Consider the following 21544-nt stretch of genomic DNA (forward strand, 5'->3'; position numbering starts at 1 on the left):
GGTCCTCATAAATATCTCAATATTTGAAAGGTGGGGGATCCCTGGGAGTTTGTCAGTATTGGCCTGATTTGAACCCAGGTCCCAGAGGTGAAAGTTCAAAGTAGTTAACCCACTGCACCATCCAGTTCCCTTTCAGAGTGAGTTGACCAAAGCTTACCGATTGGAAGGGCAACACGATTTGGTCGATTAGCAGGGCTAAAGGTACTTTTAATAAAAAAAAGGAGTTTCACCTTCCAACTAAATTAATAAGACGTGTGTGACCTGAACTTTTAGTTGGAGGTGATTTGAATCTATTCAGTGACTTTGTTGTGGCTGGAACTCTCTGGTTCATATTAGAGCCTATGTAGCTGAGACTACCCTGAGGTGTCTGTCTGACTGACTCAGATGGAAAGTGTAAAAGACGGCAGGCAAGTCGCTACCGGGCAGTTATCGTGTGGAGGATGACCAGTGCCACATTTCGGAGGGTTGCCAACCCTCCAGGATTGTCCTGGAGTCTCCAGGAATTGTAAATTAATCTCCCAGGACACTGTTGGGATCAACACCTGGGGGAGGAAAATCATAATGGTGGGGGGGGGGGGGGGACATAAAAGAAATTCTTTCTACACTTTTGTTTATTAGTTATAAAAATGTTGGAGTTGGGGGAGAAAAAGATGTTTGACTGACAGTCAAGAATCATCCAATCGGGTAACTAAGAGCCTGTCCACTTTCCAATTGGCTGTGGGATGGTGGTGCGCCGTGAGGATGGACATGTTGGGCGGCCAATGGGGGGGGAGCGTGGGGGCGGGGTGGTTGGAGGGAGGAGGTAATGTAATGAAACCTCCAGGAATACATCCAGCCAGAGTTGGCAACCCCTAACACTTTGCCAAGTATCGGGGCCGTAGCTGGTTAGTCACATCCACTCCAAAGGGGATGGGGGTTGTGGGGGGGGGCTGCGTTTTACATTGACTCTGTACCGAATTGCACCTTGTGTAAAAGATAATGTCTGGGACTGTGTGGGGAGTTGGAAAGAGAGGCCGTACAGACCCACTTAAAGAGGCAAACAGAAGCTTTCTTCATTGTTCCTCCAACTCTGCCATCATCAAACCTGACAGTTGTTTCTCAATAAACTTTGCACTGACGCTGTGCTGTGTGAGGATTGTCGCACCTCACACTGGTGGTCCCCATCAGCACTGGCGGCCCTAAGCTCTGGAATTTCCTCCCTAAACCTCTCTACCTCTCTCTCCTTCTTTAAGACTCTCTTTAAAACCCACCTCTTTGACGTAGCTTTTGGTCACTGTCCTAATATCTCCTTATGTGAAATTTTTCTCTGATAACGCTCCTGTGCAGCTCCTTGGGACGTTTTAACTACGTTAAAGGTGCTATACTACTACTACTACTACTACTACAACTTGCATTTACATGGTCACCCTTCTGGTACTTCACCCAAATGGGCGCTTAGGCAGTGAGTGTCCGCAGGCTCAACCAACACCCAAAGCAGATGATCTGGTTATTGTCTCATTGCTGTTTGTGGGATCTTGCTGTGCGCAAATTGCCTGCCGCGTTTCCTACATTACAACAGTGGTTACGCCTCAAAGAAGTACTTCATTGGCTGTAAAGCGCTTTGGGACATCCTGAGGTCATGAAAGGCGCTGTAGAAATGCAAGTCCTTGCTTGTTTTTTAAAATTAGAAATGCAATTATAGCCACATCTGGATTCCCAATTAGCCACATGTGGCGAGTGACTGACGTGTTGGGCAACACTTGTTTGTACAAACGTGCAAAAAAAGTAAAGAAAGCCAGGGAGGGACCAGGGCTGTATAATAAGTGAGGTACCAGAGATGCTGCAGGATGTTTGAGCTGCTGCATCGATGAGGGGCTTTCACGGAGTGAGTTGTAACATTAGTGGATAACGCGTCAAAATGAAACTTGACATCATTTTCACAGTTGTATCTCGGTGAGCAGGCCGGATTTCCTGTTCAGCGTTACTCAGCGCTGTGCAGTCCTACGGTTGCAAATCGAGCCGGTGCCTCTGGTGGAGGGAGTTGTGGGGGGGGGTGGTGAGGGGGTTGCTGGCTGCAGCGTTTCCTGAATGATTTCACTAGTGCAGCGCACAGATTCTCAATGGATCACAGTGTGGGCTGTCCCCGGCTGGCAGAGTCTTCACCGTGTCAATCAGCAACAGCAACTTGCATTTATATAGCGCCTATAACATCACGAGGCACTTTGCAGGAGGGTAATCAGACAAATTTTGATACTGAGCCACATAAGGAGATATCAGGACAGGTGACTAAAAGCTTGGTCAAAGAGGTAGTTTTTAAGGAGCATCATAGAGTCATAGAGTTATACAGCACGGATAGAGGCCCTTCGGCCCATCGTGTCCGCGCCGGCCATCAAGCCCAGTCTAATCTAATCCCATATTCTTAAAGGAGGAGAGAGAGGCGGAGAGGTTTAGGGAGGGAATTCCAGAGCTTAGGGCCTAGGCAGCTGAAGGCACGGCCGCCAACGGTGAAGCAAAGGAAATTGGCGATGTGCAAGAGGCCAGAATTGGAGGAGCGCAGAGATCTCGGAGGGTTGTAGGGCTGGAGGAAGTTACAGAGATAGGGAGGGGCGAGGCCATGGAGGGAATTCCAGAGCTTAGGGTCTAGGTGGCTAAAGGCACGGCCGTCAGTGCCTATCCCCGTCACAACTTATGGCCTGTCTCCCCGGTGCCTCCGCCCCTCAGCAGCGCTGCTGCTCCATGGGCTTCCGAGCCGCCTCTCACGCCAGACACCTGCAGCCGAAGAAGAAGGGCCAGCCCGACAACCCTCTATGGTTGAAACGAGGGGCTCACTGCGAGAGTCCTGGACACAGACCTGCAAATAACCTCTTTGCAGTGTAGGATGTTGGAGTTCCTGAGAGTGCTGCTACATATGACGCTGAACTAAAAGTTGGGGCGTAATAACAATGTCAATATTCACATCCGAACTCCGCTACCAGTTGTTGACTGTTACTGGTAACTTATTCTTAATGACAGTGGGAATTCTCCCATTCCCAATATCAAAACATGTTTAGTACCTGATGCTCCCAACTCCAGTGTCCACAGACCAAATACACACACCACACACACACACACACACGGACCCCACACACACACACACACATGCACACAAACACAGACATGCACAAAAAGACACATGCACACCACACACATGACATACACAGATACATACAGAGAAAAACACACACACACACACACACTGTTCTCTACCTCAACCACTCTCTATAGCAAAGCATTCCGGGCTCCGACCAAATCTTTTGAGTAAACAAATTTCTCCTAACGACGCTCCTCCCTCTCTTTATGTCAACTTTAAATTGATGACCCCCTTATCATGGACTCCCTAACCAGAGGAAATAGTCTTTCCTTGCTCAGCCTTCCAGACTACAGGTCCCAATCCTATCTCCCCTACAGGTCCAGTCATGTTATTCCCAGTTCTAATAAGCCTACAGTCTCGTACTGTTACTCTGAATTTCAGCACCATTGTTCCCAGTAACATCATTGTACTATTCTGGTACTGGGACACTCCAGTGCAGGTCTGAGAGCATGCTGCACTGTCAGAGGTGCCGTCTTTCAGATTAGACGTTAAAGCGAGACCCCGTGGTGAAAGATCCCAAGGCACTATTCGAAGAAGAGCAGGGGATTTCTCCCCGGTGGGTCCCCGGTGTCCTGGCCAATATTTATATCTCAATCAATGTCGCTAAAACAGATTAACTGGTTATTGTCACATTGCTGTTTGTGGGACCTTGCTGTGCACAAATTGGCTGCTGCGTTACCTACATTCCAACAGTACTATGCTTCAAAAAGTACTTCATTGGCTGTAAAGCGCTTTGGGGCATCCTGAACTCATGAAAGGCGCTATATAAATGCAAGTCTTTTCGGAAAAAAAGAAAAAAAAAACTGTGAAACATTTCCCTTTCTTTTCCTGTTCCTCAGTTCTATAAATGACAACGAACTGCTTTGTGTTTTGTGGAAATGAGGAAAAGCCCTCGAGTTTCTGCGACTAAATCGCTGGGACATTTTTATCTTGCATCGGCATGAGTTTTTGAACACCATGAACAAAAGAAAAAAAAAAGCGGTATAGTAACTATGGAAACGGAAATCTGGACAAAATCCACTGCCCACGAAATCAGCAAATGATATAAAAATAGAACCTGTGACAGTTTTCACAAAGTACTGGGGCTGAAAAGTTGAAGGCTCTCAAAAGGGTTAACCGACCTTAGCACATATTTTCCATTCCTCGATGGAAGTGCACTGTAATACTGCAACTGGTGGGGTGTTGTGTAGGCCGAAGCCTGTGATGGTAGCCACAGGGCCGTGGTGTGTATAGGAAGTGGGTTTGTTCATAATGTACAAAGGGTTTGTGTGAGCTAACTCGCTCTGCACTCCGCTTCTCATCTCCAATGTGGACCTGAGCTCTAAGACAGTGTTACTCTCTAGTGTTTCGTCAAGGGCCATCATCCCTACATTCTTGCTTGTGTCAGCCGTGGCTCAGTGGGTAACACTCTCGTCTCTGAGTCAGTAGGTTGTGGGTTCAAGTCCCACTTCAGAGAATTGAGCCCCATAATCCAGGCTGACACTCCCAGGGCCGTGCTGAGGGAGTGCAGCACTGTCGGAGGTGCTGTCTTTCAGATGAGATGTTAAATTGAGGCCCCGTCTGCCCTCTCAGGTGGACATAAAAGATCCCATGGCACTATTTCAAAGCAGGGCAGGGGAGTTTTCCCTCGTGTCCTGGACCAATATATATCAAAAAGCAGATTATCTGGTCATTGTCACATTGCTATTTGTGGGACAAATTGGCTGCCCCGTTTCCTACATTTTGAACTGTAGTCACCATTGGAAAGTACTTCATTGGCTGTAAAGAGCTTTGGGACATTCTGATGTCATGAAAGACACAATATAAATGAAAGGCTTATTTTCTGTGGGTTGCTCTCAGGAATGCCTTAACATGCTGTGTATTGATGTGATGGGATCTGGGCCTGTGAAGTCCCACACAGTGAGAATCGCAGGTACTAAACAGTATCCCAGTTGCCAAGTGGAAGCCAAGGATTATCTGACAGGAAATGGGGAGGTAAAGCTATGGGACCAATATTCTATTTTAAAGAATGCTTTCACTTGCTGTGTGGAGGCAGGGGTATTCCCACCTGTCCTAATCCACTTTTTGGGATTTAACGGTAGTCTATCTCTCATTTTCTTACAAGAAAAAGAGAGAGAACAGCATTGAATCCCCGATCGGCCCACCATCGCAGAGCTGGTGAGCCAGAGCAGCTGGACTCGTGAAGACCATGGGTTGCCAACTCTGATTGGACGTTCCTGGAGGTTTCCTGCCTCCAACCGTCCCCCTGTCCCCCCGACACTCCTGCCGTTGATCGCCCGACATGTCCATCCTCGCAGAGCCCCGCCTTCCCACGGCCAATCAGAAAGCGAGTAGACTCTTCATTACCCGATTGGATGATTCTTGACTGTCAGTCAAACAGCCTTTCTCTCCCCCCGCCCCCACCGATGTCCAATAATGTTATCACTAATAAACAAAAGTATTCAAAGAAAGTTTTAAAAATAACAATTTTTTTAATGCTGCCTATGATTTTTCTCCCCGGTTTGCTGGCAGCAGTGTCCTGGAGATCAGTCTTTAATCCCTGGAGACTCCAGGGCAATCCTGGAGGGTTGGCAACCCTAAAGCTATGATAAATATAGGTGGGTCACAATGGACCCCTGGCTAGTGGGGGTAGGCTGGGGGCAGGGCAGGAAGGGGGTCCTGCTAGGAACTACTTGTTCCCCTGGGGAAACCTGAAACTACAGTGGACATTTTATTGAATTAACATGGTTTAAACAAATGATAAAACCAATGACACAGTCACCACTAAAATAGTTAAAAAGCGTTAAAGGGGACACCTTAATAAAGCTGACCACAGTCACACACACAAACTCCCTTCATCATGATATCTACTTTCAATTAATTCCTATTAAAATGAACTATACAGAGGAAAATTTATACCCGGGAGTGAGTTAGAGGCTAGAATCTAATCGAGGAGTTCGGATGGTTTATATATAGAATAACAGATACCCGGGAGTGAGTTACAGACTGGAATCTAATCGAGGGGCTCGGATGGTTTATATATAGAATAACAGATACCCGGGAGTGAGTTACAGACTGGAATCTAATCAAGGGGTTCGTGGGATTTATGTATAGAATAACAGATACCAAATTCTAAACAGAATTAACTTCAAAATGTTTATGACAGTCATTGTGCAAGTATTCTAAGTACAGGATATGTCTGAGCCAGGGTTGAGACATGAAGATGGCCATAACCCACACATGACATTAGCTGTGGGGAGTTACCGTGTCAGCTCCTTGTACTTTGATATCGTGTCTCACCGCTGACCAGACAGAGCTCGTCCCCTACCTTTGTCATCCGTTGTAAAAAAAAAACTGTAGCTTCACAAATGGAGAGATTTCAGATAACGCCCCAAGTCACCAGCCCACAGATCGAGGAGTCTTTAAACCAGTATCGCTACCCTCAGATTTATTTTTAGTGAGGGCATTTTCTTTTCATGTATTTCCGATGGTTCCTCCCTCTCGTTTGCCGGGGGGCACGGTTTGATTGGTGATAACAAGGGAAAAAATTGCCGTACTATGGGGAAAGGGCAGGGGGAGCGGGACTAATTGGATAGCTCTTTCAAAGAGCCAGCACAGGCATGATGGGCCGAATGGCCTCCTTCTGTGCTGTACGACTCCATGACAGCTATCTGTACCCTTAGCTCAAGTGGTCTGTCTTGAGATATTGAGTGAAGGCCAAGCTGTGGTCAGAAATTGAACTTAAGACTACCGTCCCTACGATATTATACCGATTACTGTTTTGTGCTCACTGAGGACGGGGATTGTAGTGTTGCAGAATGAAATACCTTCCATTTTTGGTGCAGAATCTTGGTCTCAGCCTCAAACACTCACAGGTCAGCTCCAAATCCAAATTAGGGTACGATAGTGTAGTGGTTATGTTACTAGTAATCCAGTGAACTTGAAGCAGTTTGAGAATTTAATTTCAGTTTTAAAAATCCAGAAATAAAAAGCTGGCATCAATAAAAGTGACCATGAAGCTGTCGGATTGTTGTAAAAACCCAACTGGTTCACTAATGTCCTTTAGGGAAGGAAACCTGCCTTTCTTACCCGGCCTGGGCCTACGTGTGACTCCAGTCCCACACCACCGTGGTTGGGTCTTAACTGTCCCCTGAAGTGCCCACTCATTCAGGGTAACTAGGGATGGGCAATAAATGCCGGCCTTGCCAGTGATGCCCACAAACCCAATAATCAAATTTTTAAAACCCTCCTATCCTACCAGGCTCTTCATGCCTGTATACCCACTGCGTTGTAACCAAATTTGTGTACCAGCACCTACTCTAAGTCATTCTTTCCCAGGAGTTCATAAATGTGAACTCCTTACAATAACAACAGCATCTTGTATTTATATAGCGCCTTTGATACAGTAAAACGTCCCAAGGCGCTTCACAGGAGTGTTATCAGACAAAAATGGACACCGAGCCAAAGAAGGAGATGTTAGGACAGGTTGTTCAAAGAGGTAGGTTTTAAGGAAGGTCTTCAAGGAGGTAGAGAGAGGCGGCGAGGTTTAGGGAGCGAATTCCAGAGCTTAGGGTCGAGGCAGCTGAAGGCACGGCCGCCAATGGTGGGTTGAAGGAAATGGTGGTTGGACAAGAGACCAGAGTTGGAGGAGCGCAGAGTTCTCGGAGGGTTGTAGAGCTGAAGAAGGTTTTGCTTTCTCTCCCTCCTACAATCTACAGGGTTGTAAAATCCAAGCTTGGTGTTGCACCTAACCATCGCGTCTTGATTTACCTTGCCTCCTGTCCTGCTGTTTTCACCCTTGATGTGGTTCTGCACTGTGGGCCTTGACCATTCACCTAGATTTTTCAACAAAAAACTGCAATGCACATACAGTCAAGTCTTGGTTCCTCTTTATTCATCATCATATCCTTTTTTTATGTGTGACAGGTGCTGGTTACTTGAATACCCACGTCTCACCGGGGATGCTGGTCTCCCCTGGTAACCTCAATAGAACCATGACGACAAGGTCACCGACCCCTGTGAACCTTGGCCCTGACAACCGCAGAGGTGACATGCACATTGTCTCAACTGGCTCCAGGAACATGGCTGCTTCACTGGTGAGAGCTTAATTCCGATTGGCTTATTCTGATTGGCCGTTTGTTCCTATACTTTGTAAGTTAAGAGAATTCCACTGATTTCTCTTTATGGTTATTTATGATAATTCTGGGGACACGTATACGGCAGTGGATTAACGTACTGACCTTTTGGGACCCGGGTATAAAGCCTAGACTGGTGGGATGAAAGTTTCCCCTAGCTGATGGCTGTATGGTTGCCATTGGACGAATCCAAACCCAGTTGGTAGAAGGTGTGGACCAACAGGGTTTTAACAAGTTGGCAATCTAAAGAAAGAAAGACTTGCATTTATATAGCGCCTTTCACAACATCCCAAAGCGCCTTGCAGCCAATTAAATACTTTAGAAGTGTAGTCACTGTTGTAATGAAGGAAACGCGGCAGCCAAATTGCGCACAGCAAGATCCCACAAACAGCAATGACCAGATAATCGTTTTTTCAGTGATGTTGGTTAAGGGATAAATATTGGTCAGGACACCAGGGAGAACTCTTTGAAATAGTGTCATGGGAACTTTTCCATCCACCTGAGAGGGCAGACAGGGCTTCAGTTTAATCTCTTATCTGAAAGACAGCACCTACGACTGTGCAGCACTCCCTCAGTACTGGCACTGGGAGTGTCAGCCTGGATTATGTGTTCAAAATCCCTGGAGTGGGATTTGAACCTACAACCTTCTGACTCAGAGACAAGAGTGCTACCCACTGAGCCACAGCTGACAATCAGAGAGGCCGTAGCTATAATGGACATGTCACCCTGGCAGTGTAGGGGGTGCTCTTCAGAGGTTGGGCCTGAGCCATATTATTGGGGCAGAGTAGAAGGAGCTTTATCCTACAGCTACCTGTGCTGTAACTGATCGGGAATGCTTGATTCAGCATTGTAGAGATAGCATTGGATGGTTTCGTTCAATGTTCAATACAGTTTGTCAAGTCCAGACTACATTACAAGCTACCCATAATTTGGCACTAAATTGCTCAATTGCCTTGCTCAAAGAGGCTATACAAGTGGCTGGTGTGTGATTAGGCCTGAGGTCCCATTGAATGAGTTTTACTCTGGATCTACATATGACCCCGAGGTGCTTGATTCTGACCTGGAAGCGCTTGATTCCCAATTTGGATAGAAAATTTCACACATAATTATGCAAGAAACCAATTACAAATGCTATAAATTTGAAGGATTTCATGTGCTCCTTTTCTCCCCCTTTTTTTTTCTCACCAGAGAACTAATTCTTCGGCTCTACAACCCACTTCGCCGATGGTTACCATGACAACCCCCAGTCTGACTGGCCATGGATTAGGGGGTTACTCCTCCGGCCTAACTGGTAAGACTATTCACTGATTAGTGTACTTTGAGGCTGCCCATCTATCCCATTGTGCTTGTTTCCACCCCCAATCTCACATTACCAGGCTCTGAAGATGATTCATGAGGCAACCCCAATGGCTTAGTGGGTGAATGCAGCCTTCGGCAAGCCTTAGAGAGCAGGAAGGTCGCAGGCTTGATTGTCCCTGACCTGCATTGAGTTGGCTGATCTCAGGCAGGGCAACAATACAGTGTTATGATTAGTCTCACCTGCAACACCCCCGCTCAGTCAAACAGGCTGCCAACACCCACTGTAGAGGCTCTTATGTGATAAAGGTTATAGGAACATAGGAACAGGAGTAGGCCATTCAGCCCCTCGTGCCTGCTCCGCCATTTGATAAGATCATGGCTGATCTGTGATCTAACTCCATATACCTGCCTTTGGCCCATATCCCTTAATACCTTTGGTTGCCAAAAAGCTATCTATCTCAGATTTAACTTTAGCAATTGAGCTAGTATCAATTGCCGTTTGCGGAAGAGAGTTCCAAACTTCTACCACCCTTTGTGTGTAGAAATGTTTTCTAATCTCGCTCCTGAAAGGTCTTGCCCATAATTTTACGACTGTGCCCCCTAGTCCTAGAATCCCCAACCTTGGAGCATTGCCAGGGTTAGTGGAGTTATACCCCTGTGCCCTCAGTGTCTCAGTGGGTAGTGCCTTTAAGTCGGATGGTTCTGCAAACCCGACTCCATTATTTGAGCACATAGTCCAGGTTGAAATTGCAAAATGGGCAATATCGAATTGGCTGCTCATTCTACGCTCCACTGATTTTCTCTTCCATGGGTTAGATACAGAGTAAAACACCCTCTACACTGTCCCATCAAACACTCCCAGGGCAGGTACAGGGTTAGATACAGAGTAAAGCTCCCTCTACACCGTCCCATCAAACACTCCCAGGGCAGGTACATGGTTAGACGCAGAGTAAAACTCCCTCTACACTGTCCCATCAAACACTCCCAGGGCAGGTACAACACGGGTTAGATACAGAGTAAAGCTCCCTCTACACTGTCCCATCAAACACTCCCAGGGCAGGTACAGCACGGGTTAGATACAGAGTAAAGCTCCCTCTGCACTGTCCCCATACCTAAGCTCTAACCTCAGATTAGTGCCCCAGTCCAGGTGTGTGACAGTTCTTACTTCCTCCACCACCGGCCATTCTGGGCCTCGCTGAGTGAGCTTGCCAATTAGTGCCAAATTGGGAGTTGTTTAATGGCATCGACCACACGATCTAAGGCCTGGAGTGAGCGGCCTCAAAACCATCTCACGTAGGATCCGTACAGCCAGAAAGTTAGAGGAGACTTGCTGCTCATCACTCTGGGCTGGAATAGAACCTTTTTATGTTAGTGGAAAGCGCTTGCTGTCGCTCGGATGCACGTAACGGTTATAATTAGCTTCCCACAGAGCAGAGAGCTCACGCACAGAGCTCCTTTGTGGTCGTGCTCATTGTGTCATGCGTTTGTAACCCAGGCCTGAGAGGCGAGAGCTGTACAGTCAGTGGCCATGCTCAATGTGAATTGGAAATGGTGTTGCTTTACTGGTGATTCTGGACTTGTTTAGTACTGCCACCTCATGGTTGATTGAGGCTGATACAAGTGAATCCTGTTAACAGCACTGGGGTTTGGATCAAGGCTACTGCAAAGTCCGATTTTACTATTTAGGACTGAGCAGCAGGGACCCCATTAAAGGCAAACCTAACTCATGTTTTACGACTTAGCCATGCTCGCTGATCAAGCGTCAGCCGTAGCTCAGTGGGTAGCACTCTCTCCTCTGAGTTAGTCCCACTCCAGAGACTGGAGCGCACAATCCAGGCCGACACGCCCAGTGCCAGTAATGAGGGAGTGCTGCCCTTTCGGAGATGCCGTCTCTCAGGTGCGACGTTAAACCGAGGCCCCATCTGCCACCTCAGGTGGACATGAAAGGTCCCACGGCCACTACTTCAAAGAAGAGCAGTGGAGTTCTCCCTGGTGTCCTGGGCCAATATTTATCCCTCGACCAGCATCACTAAAAACAGATTATCTGGTCGTTATCACATTGTTATTTGTGGGACTTTGCTGTGAGCAAATTGGCTGCCGCGTTTCCTACATTCCAACAGTGACTACACTTCAAAAGTATTTCATTGGCTGTAAAGCGCTTTGGGACGTCCTGAGGTCATGAAAGGCGCTATATAAATGCAAGTCTTTCTTTTTTTCTTTCCCTGTCACTCCTGGGCTGTAAAAAATAGCTCAGCACATCATGTAACCTCATCTAAATTAGATGGTGTGGCTGCGGCCTAATTCCAATCGGTACTGTCTCCTTGACGACCTGTGGCTAACTTGTACGGTTGCTCCTTGAAGGCCCCAATTGGCTGCCTTACTAAGCCCTGGATCCGCCTGCGCTGACTAATTGGCTTTGTTTTGCGTGCACCTCCATACCGTCATATAGGAGGGTCAGGGGTTCTTGCTTTGCCAGAGGTAGACACACAGAGCTTTTATATTGCACTAGTGCCACCGGAGCAGCCGAGCAAGGTAGATGTATAGGCGGCTACAAGCCAAGTGTAAAACTGTCAGGACTCATTGCTGACCTGGAATGCCTGTTCCCCATTTCCTTCGCCCCCACCATTGGCGGCCGTGCCTTCAGCCGCCCAGGCCCTAAACTCTAGAACTCCCTCCCTAAACCTCTCTAACTCTCTCTCGTCCTTTTAAGACGCTCCTTAAAACCTACTTCTTTGACCAAGTTTTTGGTCACCTGTCCTAAAGTCTCCTTTTTTTTGGCTCGGTGTCAATTTTTAAAGAAAAGAAAGAACTTTGAAGTGTAGTTGTAATGTAGGCGGACGTGGCAGCCATTTTGTGCACAGCAATGTCCCACAAACATGAATGAGATAAAAGACAAAAAGAAAGAAAAAGAACGTCTTGCATTCATATAGCGCCTTTCACATGGCAGATGATATTTAATGCTTGGAAGTGCAAAGTGATCCATTTTGGCAGGAAGAACAAGGAGAGGCAATATAACCTAAATGGTACAATTCCAAGGGGGTTGCAGGAACAGAGAGACCTAGGGGTGTATGTGCACAAATCTTTGAAGGTGGCAGGACAGGTTGAGAAAGTGGTTAAAAAGCATACGGGATCCTGGGTTTTATAAATAGAGGCATAGAGTGCAAAAGCAAGGAAGTTATGTTGAACCTTTATAAAACACTGGTTCGGCCAAAACTGGAGTATTGTGTCCAATTCTGGGCACCACCCTTTAGAAAGGATGTGAAGGCCACAGAGAGGGTGCAGAAAAGATTTACTAGAATGGTTCCAGGGATGAGGGACTTCAGTTATGTGGAGAGACTGGAGAAGCTGGGGTTGTTCTCCTTAGAACAGGGAAGGTTGAGAGGAGATTTGGTAGAAATGTTCAAAATCATGAAGGGTTAAGATTACATAAATAAAGAGAAACTGTTCCCATTGGCGGAAGGGTCGAGAACCAGAGGACACAGATTTAAGATGATTGGCAAAAGAACCAAAGGCGACGTGAGGAAAAACTTTTTTACGCGGCGAGTATTTATGATCTGGAATGCGTTGCCTGAAAAGGGTGATGGAAGCAGATTCAATCGTGGCTTTCAAAAAGGAAATGGATAAATACTTGTAGGGAAAAAATTTGCAGGGCTACAGGGAAAGAGCAGGCTATTGGGACCAACTGGATTGCTCTTACAAAGAGCTGGCACGGGCTCGATGGGCCGAATGACCTCCTTCTGTGCTGTAATGATTCTATGATTCTTTCATGACCTCAGGTTGTCCCAAAACGCTTCACAGCCAATGAAGTACTTTTGAAGTGTAGTCTCTGTTGTAATGTAGGAAACGCGGCAGCCGATTTGTGCCAAAGCAAGGTCCCACAAACAGCAATGTGATAATGACCAGATAATCTGTTTTTTTTAGCTGTTGGTTAAGGGATAAATATTGGCCCAGGACACATGGGAGAACTCCCCTGCTCTTCACCCGAGAGTGAAGATGGGGCCTCAGTTTAACGTCTCAGCCAAAAGGCGGCACCTCTGACAGTGCAGCACTCCCTCAGAACTGCACTGGAGTGTCAGCCTAGATTTTGTGCTCAAGTTTCTGGAGTGGGACTTAAACCCACAATCTTTTGACTCAGAGGCAACAGTGCTACCAACTGAGCCACAGCTGACACTGATTAAATAAATAGAATCATAGAATCATACAGCCCAGAAGGAGGTCATTCGGCCCATCGTGCACATGCCAGCTCTTTGAAAGAGCTATCCAATTAGTCCCACTCCCCCACTCTTTCCCCATTGCCCTGCAAATTTTCCATCTCTAGTATATTTTGCCTTCAGCTGTCTAGGCCCTAAGCTCTGGAATTCCCTCTCCGCCTCTCTCTCCTCCTTTAAGACGCTCCTTAAAACCTACCTCTTTGACCAAGCTTTTGGTCACCTAATATCTCCTTATGTAGCTCAGTTTCAAATTTTATTTGATAACGCTCCTGTGAAGCGCCTCGGGACATTTTACTAAATTAAAGTTGCTATATAAATGCAAGTTGTTTTGTTGTAGAGCAATATTAAACAAACCATTCACCTATCCTTCTCTTTCAGATGTAGCTATGTGTTTTCTATTTTTATTTCATAGAATAGTAGAATCAAAGAATGATACAGCGCAGAAGGAGGCCATTCAGCCCTTCTTGCCTGTGCCGGCTCTTTAAAAGAGCTATCCAATTAGTCCCACACCCCCTCCTTCCCCATAGTCCTGTAAATTTTTCCAATTCCAAGTATTTATCCAATTCCCTTTTGAAAGTTGCTATTGAATCTGCTTCCACCGCCCTTTCAGGCAGTGCATTCCAGATCATAACAACTCGCTTGTTCTAAAGTTGCTCCAACCTCGGATGCACCGATCGGGTTTTGCCACTGGGTGTAATGAAACGCCACCCCTTCCTGTTCCCTGTCGACCTGCAGGTTACTCGCTGAATGACAACCCTTCGGTCTCTGCATACAACTCGTCGGGTGGAGTTCACCAGGACCAAGCTGCCGTCTGGCATCTTCGGCAACACCAACACCACCATCAGCACCAGACCGACCTTCAACCCACAGCACACTCCCACCTGGGGTAAGTCAAATACTCAGCCGGTAATAGGAACATAGGAACCGGAGGAGGCCATTCAATGAGATCATGGCTGATCTGTATCCTAACTCCATTTACCCACCTTGGCTCCATATTGCTTTATACCCTTGGCTAGCAAAAATCTATCGGTCTCAGATTTAAAATTATTAATTGAGCTAGCATCTACTGCTTTTTGTGGGAGAGAGTTCCACACTTCTGCCACTCTTTGCATGAAGAAGTGTTTCCTAACTTCTCTCCTGAATGGCCTGGCTCTGATTTTAAGGTTCTGTCCCTTTGTCCTAGACTCACCCACCAGCGGAAAAAGTTTTTCTCGATCTACCCTATCAATTCCTTTCAAAATCCTGAAAACCTCAATCAAATCATCCCTTAACCGTCTATATTCCAAGGAATACAAGCCTAGTTTATGTCATCGCTCCACATAATCTAAACCCTTGCAGCCCTGATAACATTCTGGTAAATCTCCGCTGCACTCCTTCCAAGGCCAGTATATCCTTTCTGGGGTGCGGTGCCCAGAACTGTACACAGTATTCTAGATGTGGTCTAATCACCCAGAGTGTCTATTGACACCACTGTGTCAGCCAGTGAGTTGGAGGTGGGGCGGGACTTATGGCAGGACTCACAGTAAACAGTCTATTTTACAGCAAACAAACTCTATTTACAGAGTTTATTTAAAAAGAGTCTCTACGAACTGCAGCAAACAGAACTCACGACCAAAACTGCAGCAACTTCTCCCAATAAAGACAGGATTATTTCTCCAGCAATATACAGCGAGTGGAGGATAGTTACATATTACAAATTATGTGAATAAAATCAACCCCAGTCACTTACAGCAGTGCAGTCTTCAGGCATGATTGACAGGGGAATTAATTAATCACCTCCATTCTGGCTGGGAATACTGCTGTCACTATATGCAGCCGTAACCATCTCCCATCTGTCCCCAGGCCCCAACTCCGCCACTCGACTCCTCCCACAGTCAGTGCTGGGACAATCAGTCCTGTTATGTCCCAAAGGCGCTTCACAGAGGCGTGAGGAATAAATGGATTCTGAGCCAGAACAAAGGGGGAATAACCTTAAAATTAGAGCTAGGCCATTCAGGGGTGATGTCAGGAAGCACTTCTTCACACAAAGAGTTGTAGAAACCTGGAACTCTCTCTCTAAGGTGTATAAGGCTATGTCAGGTATATGGAATTAAGTCACAGATCAGCCATGATCTCATTGAATGACTGAACAGGCTCGAGGGGCTGAATGGCCTCCTCCTATTCCTATGTTCCTCCAAAAAGCTGTTGAGGCTGGGGGTCAATTGAAAATTTCAAAACTGAGATTGATAGATTTTTGTTAGGCAAAGGGTTTTAAGGGTTACGGAACCAAGGCAGGTAAATGGGAGTTAAGATACAGATCAGCCATGATCTAATTGAATGGCGGAACGGGCTCGAGGGGCTGAATGGCCTTCTCTTGTTGCTATGTTTCCTCCACCTCCACCTTCTTTTCCCCTGACTTTGCACTTGCTTAAAAGCTGTTAAATCTCTTAACTACTTCAAGTTCTGGATTTTAGTGCATCGTTCTGAAATGTTAGCTCTGTATGTGCGTGTGTGTCTCTCTCTCTCTCTCTCTCTCCACAGACGCTGCCTGACCTGCTGAGAGCTTTTTCCCAGCACGTATAAAGAACGCAGCGATGCCAAATCTCGTCGCTCACTGATTTGCGTGTTTTTTTTTAATCGTTTGCCTCTCTTCCCTACAGGGTGACCAGCCTCTCGCACCTGAGCCAGGGCTCCAGCCTGGCCCTGCCCTCCTTTCAGACGGTGAGCATCAAGTCCGAGCGAGCCTCCCCCCACAGCGACGGGGGCGGGGGCGGTGTCGGGGTGTTCCAGCACCGCGGCACCGAGGGACGATTGCCGCTCAGCGGGCTGGACGCCGCCCGCAGCCCCTGCGAGGCCTCGCCCAAGGATTACGCCAAGGGCTACCAGTGCCCCGTCGTGCTGACCCGGCCGGCCCAGAGTGAGGAGGACAGCCTCGCGGTCAAGCGAATGCGCATGGCGGACGGCTGGCAGAGATGACGCTTCGCGGGCGCCCAGGGCTGCCAGAGTTTACCGTAAAAGAAAAAAACAAAAAAAAACTGACGGAGATGGCTCCCCCCAGCGGTCTTGCTTTTATTATTTTTGCGTTCTCGATCGTAGGCCAGGAGTTAATTTACTTCAAATCTGTTAACCCTTTGAGAACCAGGTTGGCATTTACCATCCCCCCACCCACCGTCCCTCTTTACCTTCTTTCCAGGGCATTGGATGATGTGACTGGTTAGAGGCCTTCATCCAGGCTCCTGTCGCTCAGTTTCTGCCCCATGGGGGGGAATAAAATTTAAATTCCCTCTCTCGCCTCCCCCCCCACTAACCTCCGCGGCTCAGTAAATGCGGCGCGGCTGTTTCTGTATTTGCGTTTTACCGGGCTAAGAAGGTCCTGAGCTCCATTGCTGGTCTGCAGCCCGAGGGAGGACCGGACAAGACAAGACCGGCACGGGCCTTGCTGGGTGGACGGTTCCACGGGCGCTGGGCGCCCCCCCTCCTCTCCCGCATTCACCCCGCCCAAGTGGCCATCACTCACAGGTGTGCACTGGCAGGCTATTCGACTACAAGTGGCGTCGCGGCCATGCCCGATCCTCTTCTCACCTGATCTCCCCCGCGCGCACACACACACACACACACACACTCTAGCAGGGTAGCACTTGGTGACCATCAGGAGTGGGAACCTTGGCTCAAATTTCCCCCGTTTGCCCCCCCACCCACCGAGGTTGCGAAGGCCAAATGTAGCCCCCCCCCCCCCCACAGAAATTATGCCAACGCGGCACAGACAGGAATTGAACTTGGGACCTTCCTGGTTTTGCATGGGTCGGAAGTGATACATTTGCCCACTAAGCCACAGTGGGGTGGGCGCCAGCCAGCAGAGAAACACTGGTCTCTGCTCTGTGGTGGCCCCCCTCCCCCCCCGCACCCTTTCACCGACAGCCCAGCCGAGATCAGGAACCCACCCCCTGCCTGCCTCTGTTGGCACAGTGGCACCAAACCTCGTCATCGCTGTAGAGGCTCTGCTAATCCTCGATGGACAGGTGGCAATCTGACATCTGGCTGTTTTGGGGAAGGTTGGGGGGGGGGGGTTGAGTGGAATTGAAGGTGGAGACCATTGGAGAGACGACTGGCCGCTCCCCACAAATCATGCAGCCACCAGATGCGACACACCGGGGTGGAGGGGGTAATTTTAACCTGACTGGTCGGGTGGAAATCCCACGGGGATGGACGCTAGTTTTACACCCGCCCGACATTTACTCCCCACTGACTTCAATGCTGCAAAAACCAGTGTCACACCCGATCCTGTCATTTTCCCAACGGGCGGGTTAGGTTAAAATCCCCCCCCCCTCCCCATTAGATTAGAGCGACAACACATTACATCAGTTATTCCGTGAATACCGCAGGCTACCGACTGCTCTCCGTGCACTCTGTGCATTTTAACTCGCTGTAAAATTATACGGGAAAAATATATTTATGCCAAAAACAACCGTTCCTGGAGGAGGCAGGAATCTATCACAGGTTCTCAATTCTCCCGAATATTAGGGTCTTGAAGGGTTAAAATCCACCTGGTTTCAAACGGGAGACCGTTCCTTTGTTAAATATTGTTCTGTTTTATTTTTTTTTAAAGTGAAGGTTTTCGCAGTGCGAATAGATTTCTGTGTCACAATTTTTCCTCTTGTGTTGTGCGGGACCCCGTTTAAAGGTGGGGTAAAGGGAAAGTGTCTGGCAAACTGCGGGGTTTTTGTGTGCGTTCGGGGGATCGGGTGCCCGTGGTCACTTTTTTGTCACGAGGGTGTAATTGTACGAGCGACACGATGCTTTTCATTGGCATTAGCCTGGCCGCGTCATTTGTGAGAAAAAGGCAAAGCAACTTGCCAGGCACTGACAAGATCTATGTTTGAATCTCCGCCTTCCCCTCGCCTCGCCCCCGCTTCCCTCGCCCCCGCTTCCCTCGCCCCCGCTTCCCTCGCCCCCGCTTCCCTCGCCCCCGCTTCCCTCGCCCCCGCTTCCCTCGCCCCCGCTTCCCTCGCCCCCGCTTCCCTCGCCCCCGCTTCCCTCGCCCCCGCTTCCCTCGCCCCCGCTTCCCTCGCCCCCGCTTCCCTCGCCCCCGCTTCCCTCGCCCCCGCTTCCCTCGCCTCCCCATCTCTCCCCTCCCCTTCCAGTAGCGTGCACCTCCCTTCAAAGGGAGGTACCAGGAAAATAGCTGGTATCTCAGTTCCCCATGGTGGGTGCAGATCCCGCCTGTTATGGCACTGAGCCGTATCGATCCGTAGATCCCAGGTCTCGGCTGCGTCAGCTGACGTCAGGCAAGGTAATTGGCCTCAGCGTCCTGGTTCGGGAGTGGGGGGGGGGAAGAAACAGCCAGGATTCCCACTCCTGATTGGGAAGTGATGGTGAATGAGGGGAGGATCGAGGTTGGCTGTGAGGCCTTTGGTCACCTCTCCTAACCCCCTCCTCCTCCCAACCCCCCAATTATGGTCACTGTCCATTCCTCCTCCCCTGTGAAGCACTCCGGGACTTTGTTCCGTGTTGAACGCGTTATATTAATGCCCAAGGGCGGTTGCTGTTCCGTACGGAGGGGAATCCAGACTCTAACCGTGCAGACCGCACGTGGGAGAACAGCCAGAGAGCAGCCGGTGTCCATGGAACTGTACCCCCGGTAAGAGGCAGTGCCTTCGGGAGAGGAAGGGAGAAAATAAGGAAAGAAAAGAAGGATTCAACGAAACATTCCCTGTAGGCCGCTCAGAAATCCCTAATGGCACCAAACATTTGGGTTTTTTTCAAAAGGAAAAGTCTGTTTTTTTTCCAATGATATGGAGGCCTTTGTTATTAAGGGTTTGGATGAATTTTTGCAGGGCTTAAGCTGGCTTCAGAACTCAGGTCTTGTACCCTTTCCCCAAACCCCCCCATTTAAAAAATATTCCCCCCCCCCCCAATCCAGTATTGAACTTGGCAAAAGGTGAAGCCTCTTATCTCATCAAAGATAAGGAGATCTTCAATACAGAGAGCATCATGGAGACTTCATTGTAACCTCCAGCTCCATTGGCCTCTCCCTCTCCATGGTTGGGGGGGGGCATAAGGGGCCCACGGGAAGGCAGATATTTCAACATTCTGAACAAAAGAAGGACTTGCATTGCTGATATTTACTGCACACTGAGAAGTTTCAATATCTTATGATTCATTTGTAATGAGAGTTACTTAAGGTGTGCTGCAAACTCTGTGAACATCCTGAGTTTCAATTTTGTTTTTGTATTTAAAGCATGTAAAAAAAAAAGAAAGCCAAGTTCTTGTATTTAGCCACAATGTCCATTCTGCTCTGTCTGGTGTCATCTCAAATCTTTGAGGCTGGCAGTGCTCTCTCTCTATAAAACATAAATCCATCCATTGAGGGAGTCCATCCATTGGGGAAGCTCTTCTAGCACCTTCCTCATATCTTTGGTCAGAATACAAGAAAAAATTTGTTGTCCTAGTAGATCCCTCTCTCAGTTTAGTTTTCAATTTCTCTTTCTCTCTCTCTCTCCATTGTAACCTCTCTTATCTCTCTCTCTCTCGCTTATCAAGTTGACTCTGGCCAGTGCTTCCTAAACTTGTCTCTCTTGTTCCTCTTAAGCTCCAAATACCCTGCACAACTCACTCTTCCCCCTGCCCGCATCCTCACCGTGATGAAATTAAGACTCATCGCATGGTCTCCTCATCTAACTCGTTCTTCAAAGCTGTAGAGCTCCTCCCCTCCCTCAGTCTTTCCCTTCCTCCTACAATCTACAGGCTTTCAATGCCCAATTTGGTGTCGGCCAGCCACTTGCTTCATCTTCTCTCCTACTCTTTCCAATCTTGGCGGTGCCTTGCACTGAGGGCCGTGACCCTTCACTCAGGTTTCCCAATTTTGAAGAATAAAGCACAGAGTAAAAGCCGTAAATCGATTGTGAAGGAAATCTCCCAGTTTTGTACATTCTTCTCCTGTGTAGCGACCCTCCTGAAGATAGCAACATTAGGTTTCCTTGCTCAATGATTGTAGCAAGGGGCTACCCTCCAGGGGGTAGGGCACTATAGGGCATGGGGTGCTATTAAAGTTGTTATACATGGTTTCTCTGTCAGTGAGAGTGAGTGGCTAACAGGGCCTCCCATGGCCTCGAAGGTAGATTGCCTCCTGTGTCAGTGATTGGAAGAAAGTGCTTCTGTGCTCCTTAGAGTGTGAGGGACATCAGAGAGAATGGGGACTGCAGCTGGCCAGAGGGTCCCAGTGGCACAGTGTTAGTAGGGTTGCCAACTCTGATTGGACGTATTCCTGGAGGTCTTGTCTCATGACCTCTGCGCCTTTTACAACAGTTAAACAGCCTTTCTTTTATCCTTCATCACTTTTATAACTAATAAAAAAAAGTGTTTAAGGAAAATTTGAAAAACACACCTTTTATTTTATGCCCCTATAATTTTTCTCCCGGGTTTTGCTCACAGCAGTGTCCAGGAGATTAATGTTTAATTGCTGGGGTCTCCAGGACAATCCTGGAGGGTTGGCGACCCGATGTAAGACAGTATCTGATACATGCCACCGTCTGATATAACAGGTCCCTCTGGTACATGGTGCCCTGTAACACACGGTGCCCTCTAATGGACCGGAGGATGTTACAATCAGAACACAAGCTGCACAATACAGAGCTATCGCAGGGAGTGTCTCATCAGTCACAGTGAGACAGATTGCAGAGCCGGGATAAATACACAGAGCTGTGTTTATTTTTTAAGAGTGACACCCAGCTAATTAGGTCTTGTTTGTGAGTGAGTGGCTGTCACTCCTAATGAGCAACACTTGCCACTTCTGATGCAAAGTGTGTTAGAATTGTGTGGTACCACCTCAAGGT

At 48.0% G+C, this 21544-nt stretch overlaps 1 protein-coding gene across 1 annotated transcript in view; it reads left to right on the plus strand.

Moving 5' to 3' along the window:
- Nucleotides 1-20607, plus strand: part of mef2b (myocyte enhancer factor 2b) — a 100786-nt gene extending 80179 nt beyond the window's left edge. Inside the window, exons 6-9 of the mRNA XM_067968494.1 lie at nt 8015-8184; nt 9412-9514; nt 14469-14619; nt 16373-20607. Of these exons, the coding sequence (XP_067824595.1) occupies nt 8015-8184; nt 9412-9514; nt 14469-14619; nt 16373-16688 (740 nt within the window). The 3' untranslated portion in view covers nt 16689-20607. The remainder of the gene's footprint in view (nt 1-8014; nt 8185-9411; nt 9515-14468; nt 14620-16372) is intronic.
- The last annotated feature ends 937 nt before the right edge of the window (nt 20608-21544 follow it).

Source organism: Heptranchias perlo, chromosome 29, assembly GCF_035084215.1.
Source record: "Heptranchias perlo isolate sHepPer1 chromosome 29, sHepPer1.hap1, whole genome shotgun sequence".
Taxonomy (NCBI): domain Eukaryota; kingdom Metazoa; phylum Chordata; class Chondrichthyes; order Hexanchiformes; family Hexanchidae; genus Heptranchias; species Heptranchias perlo.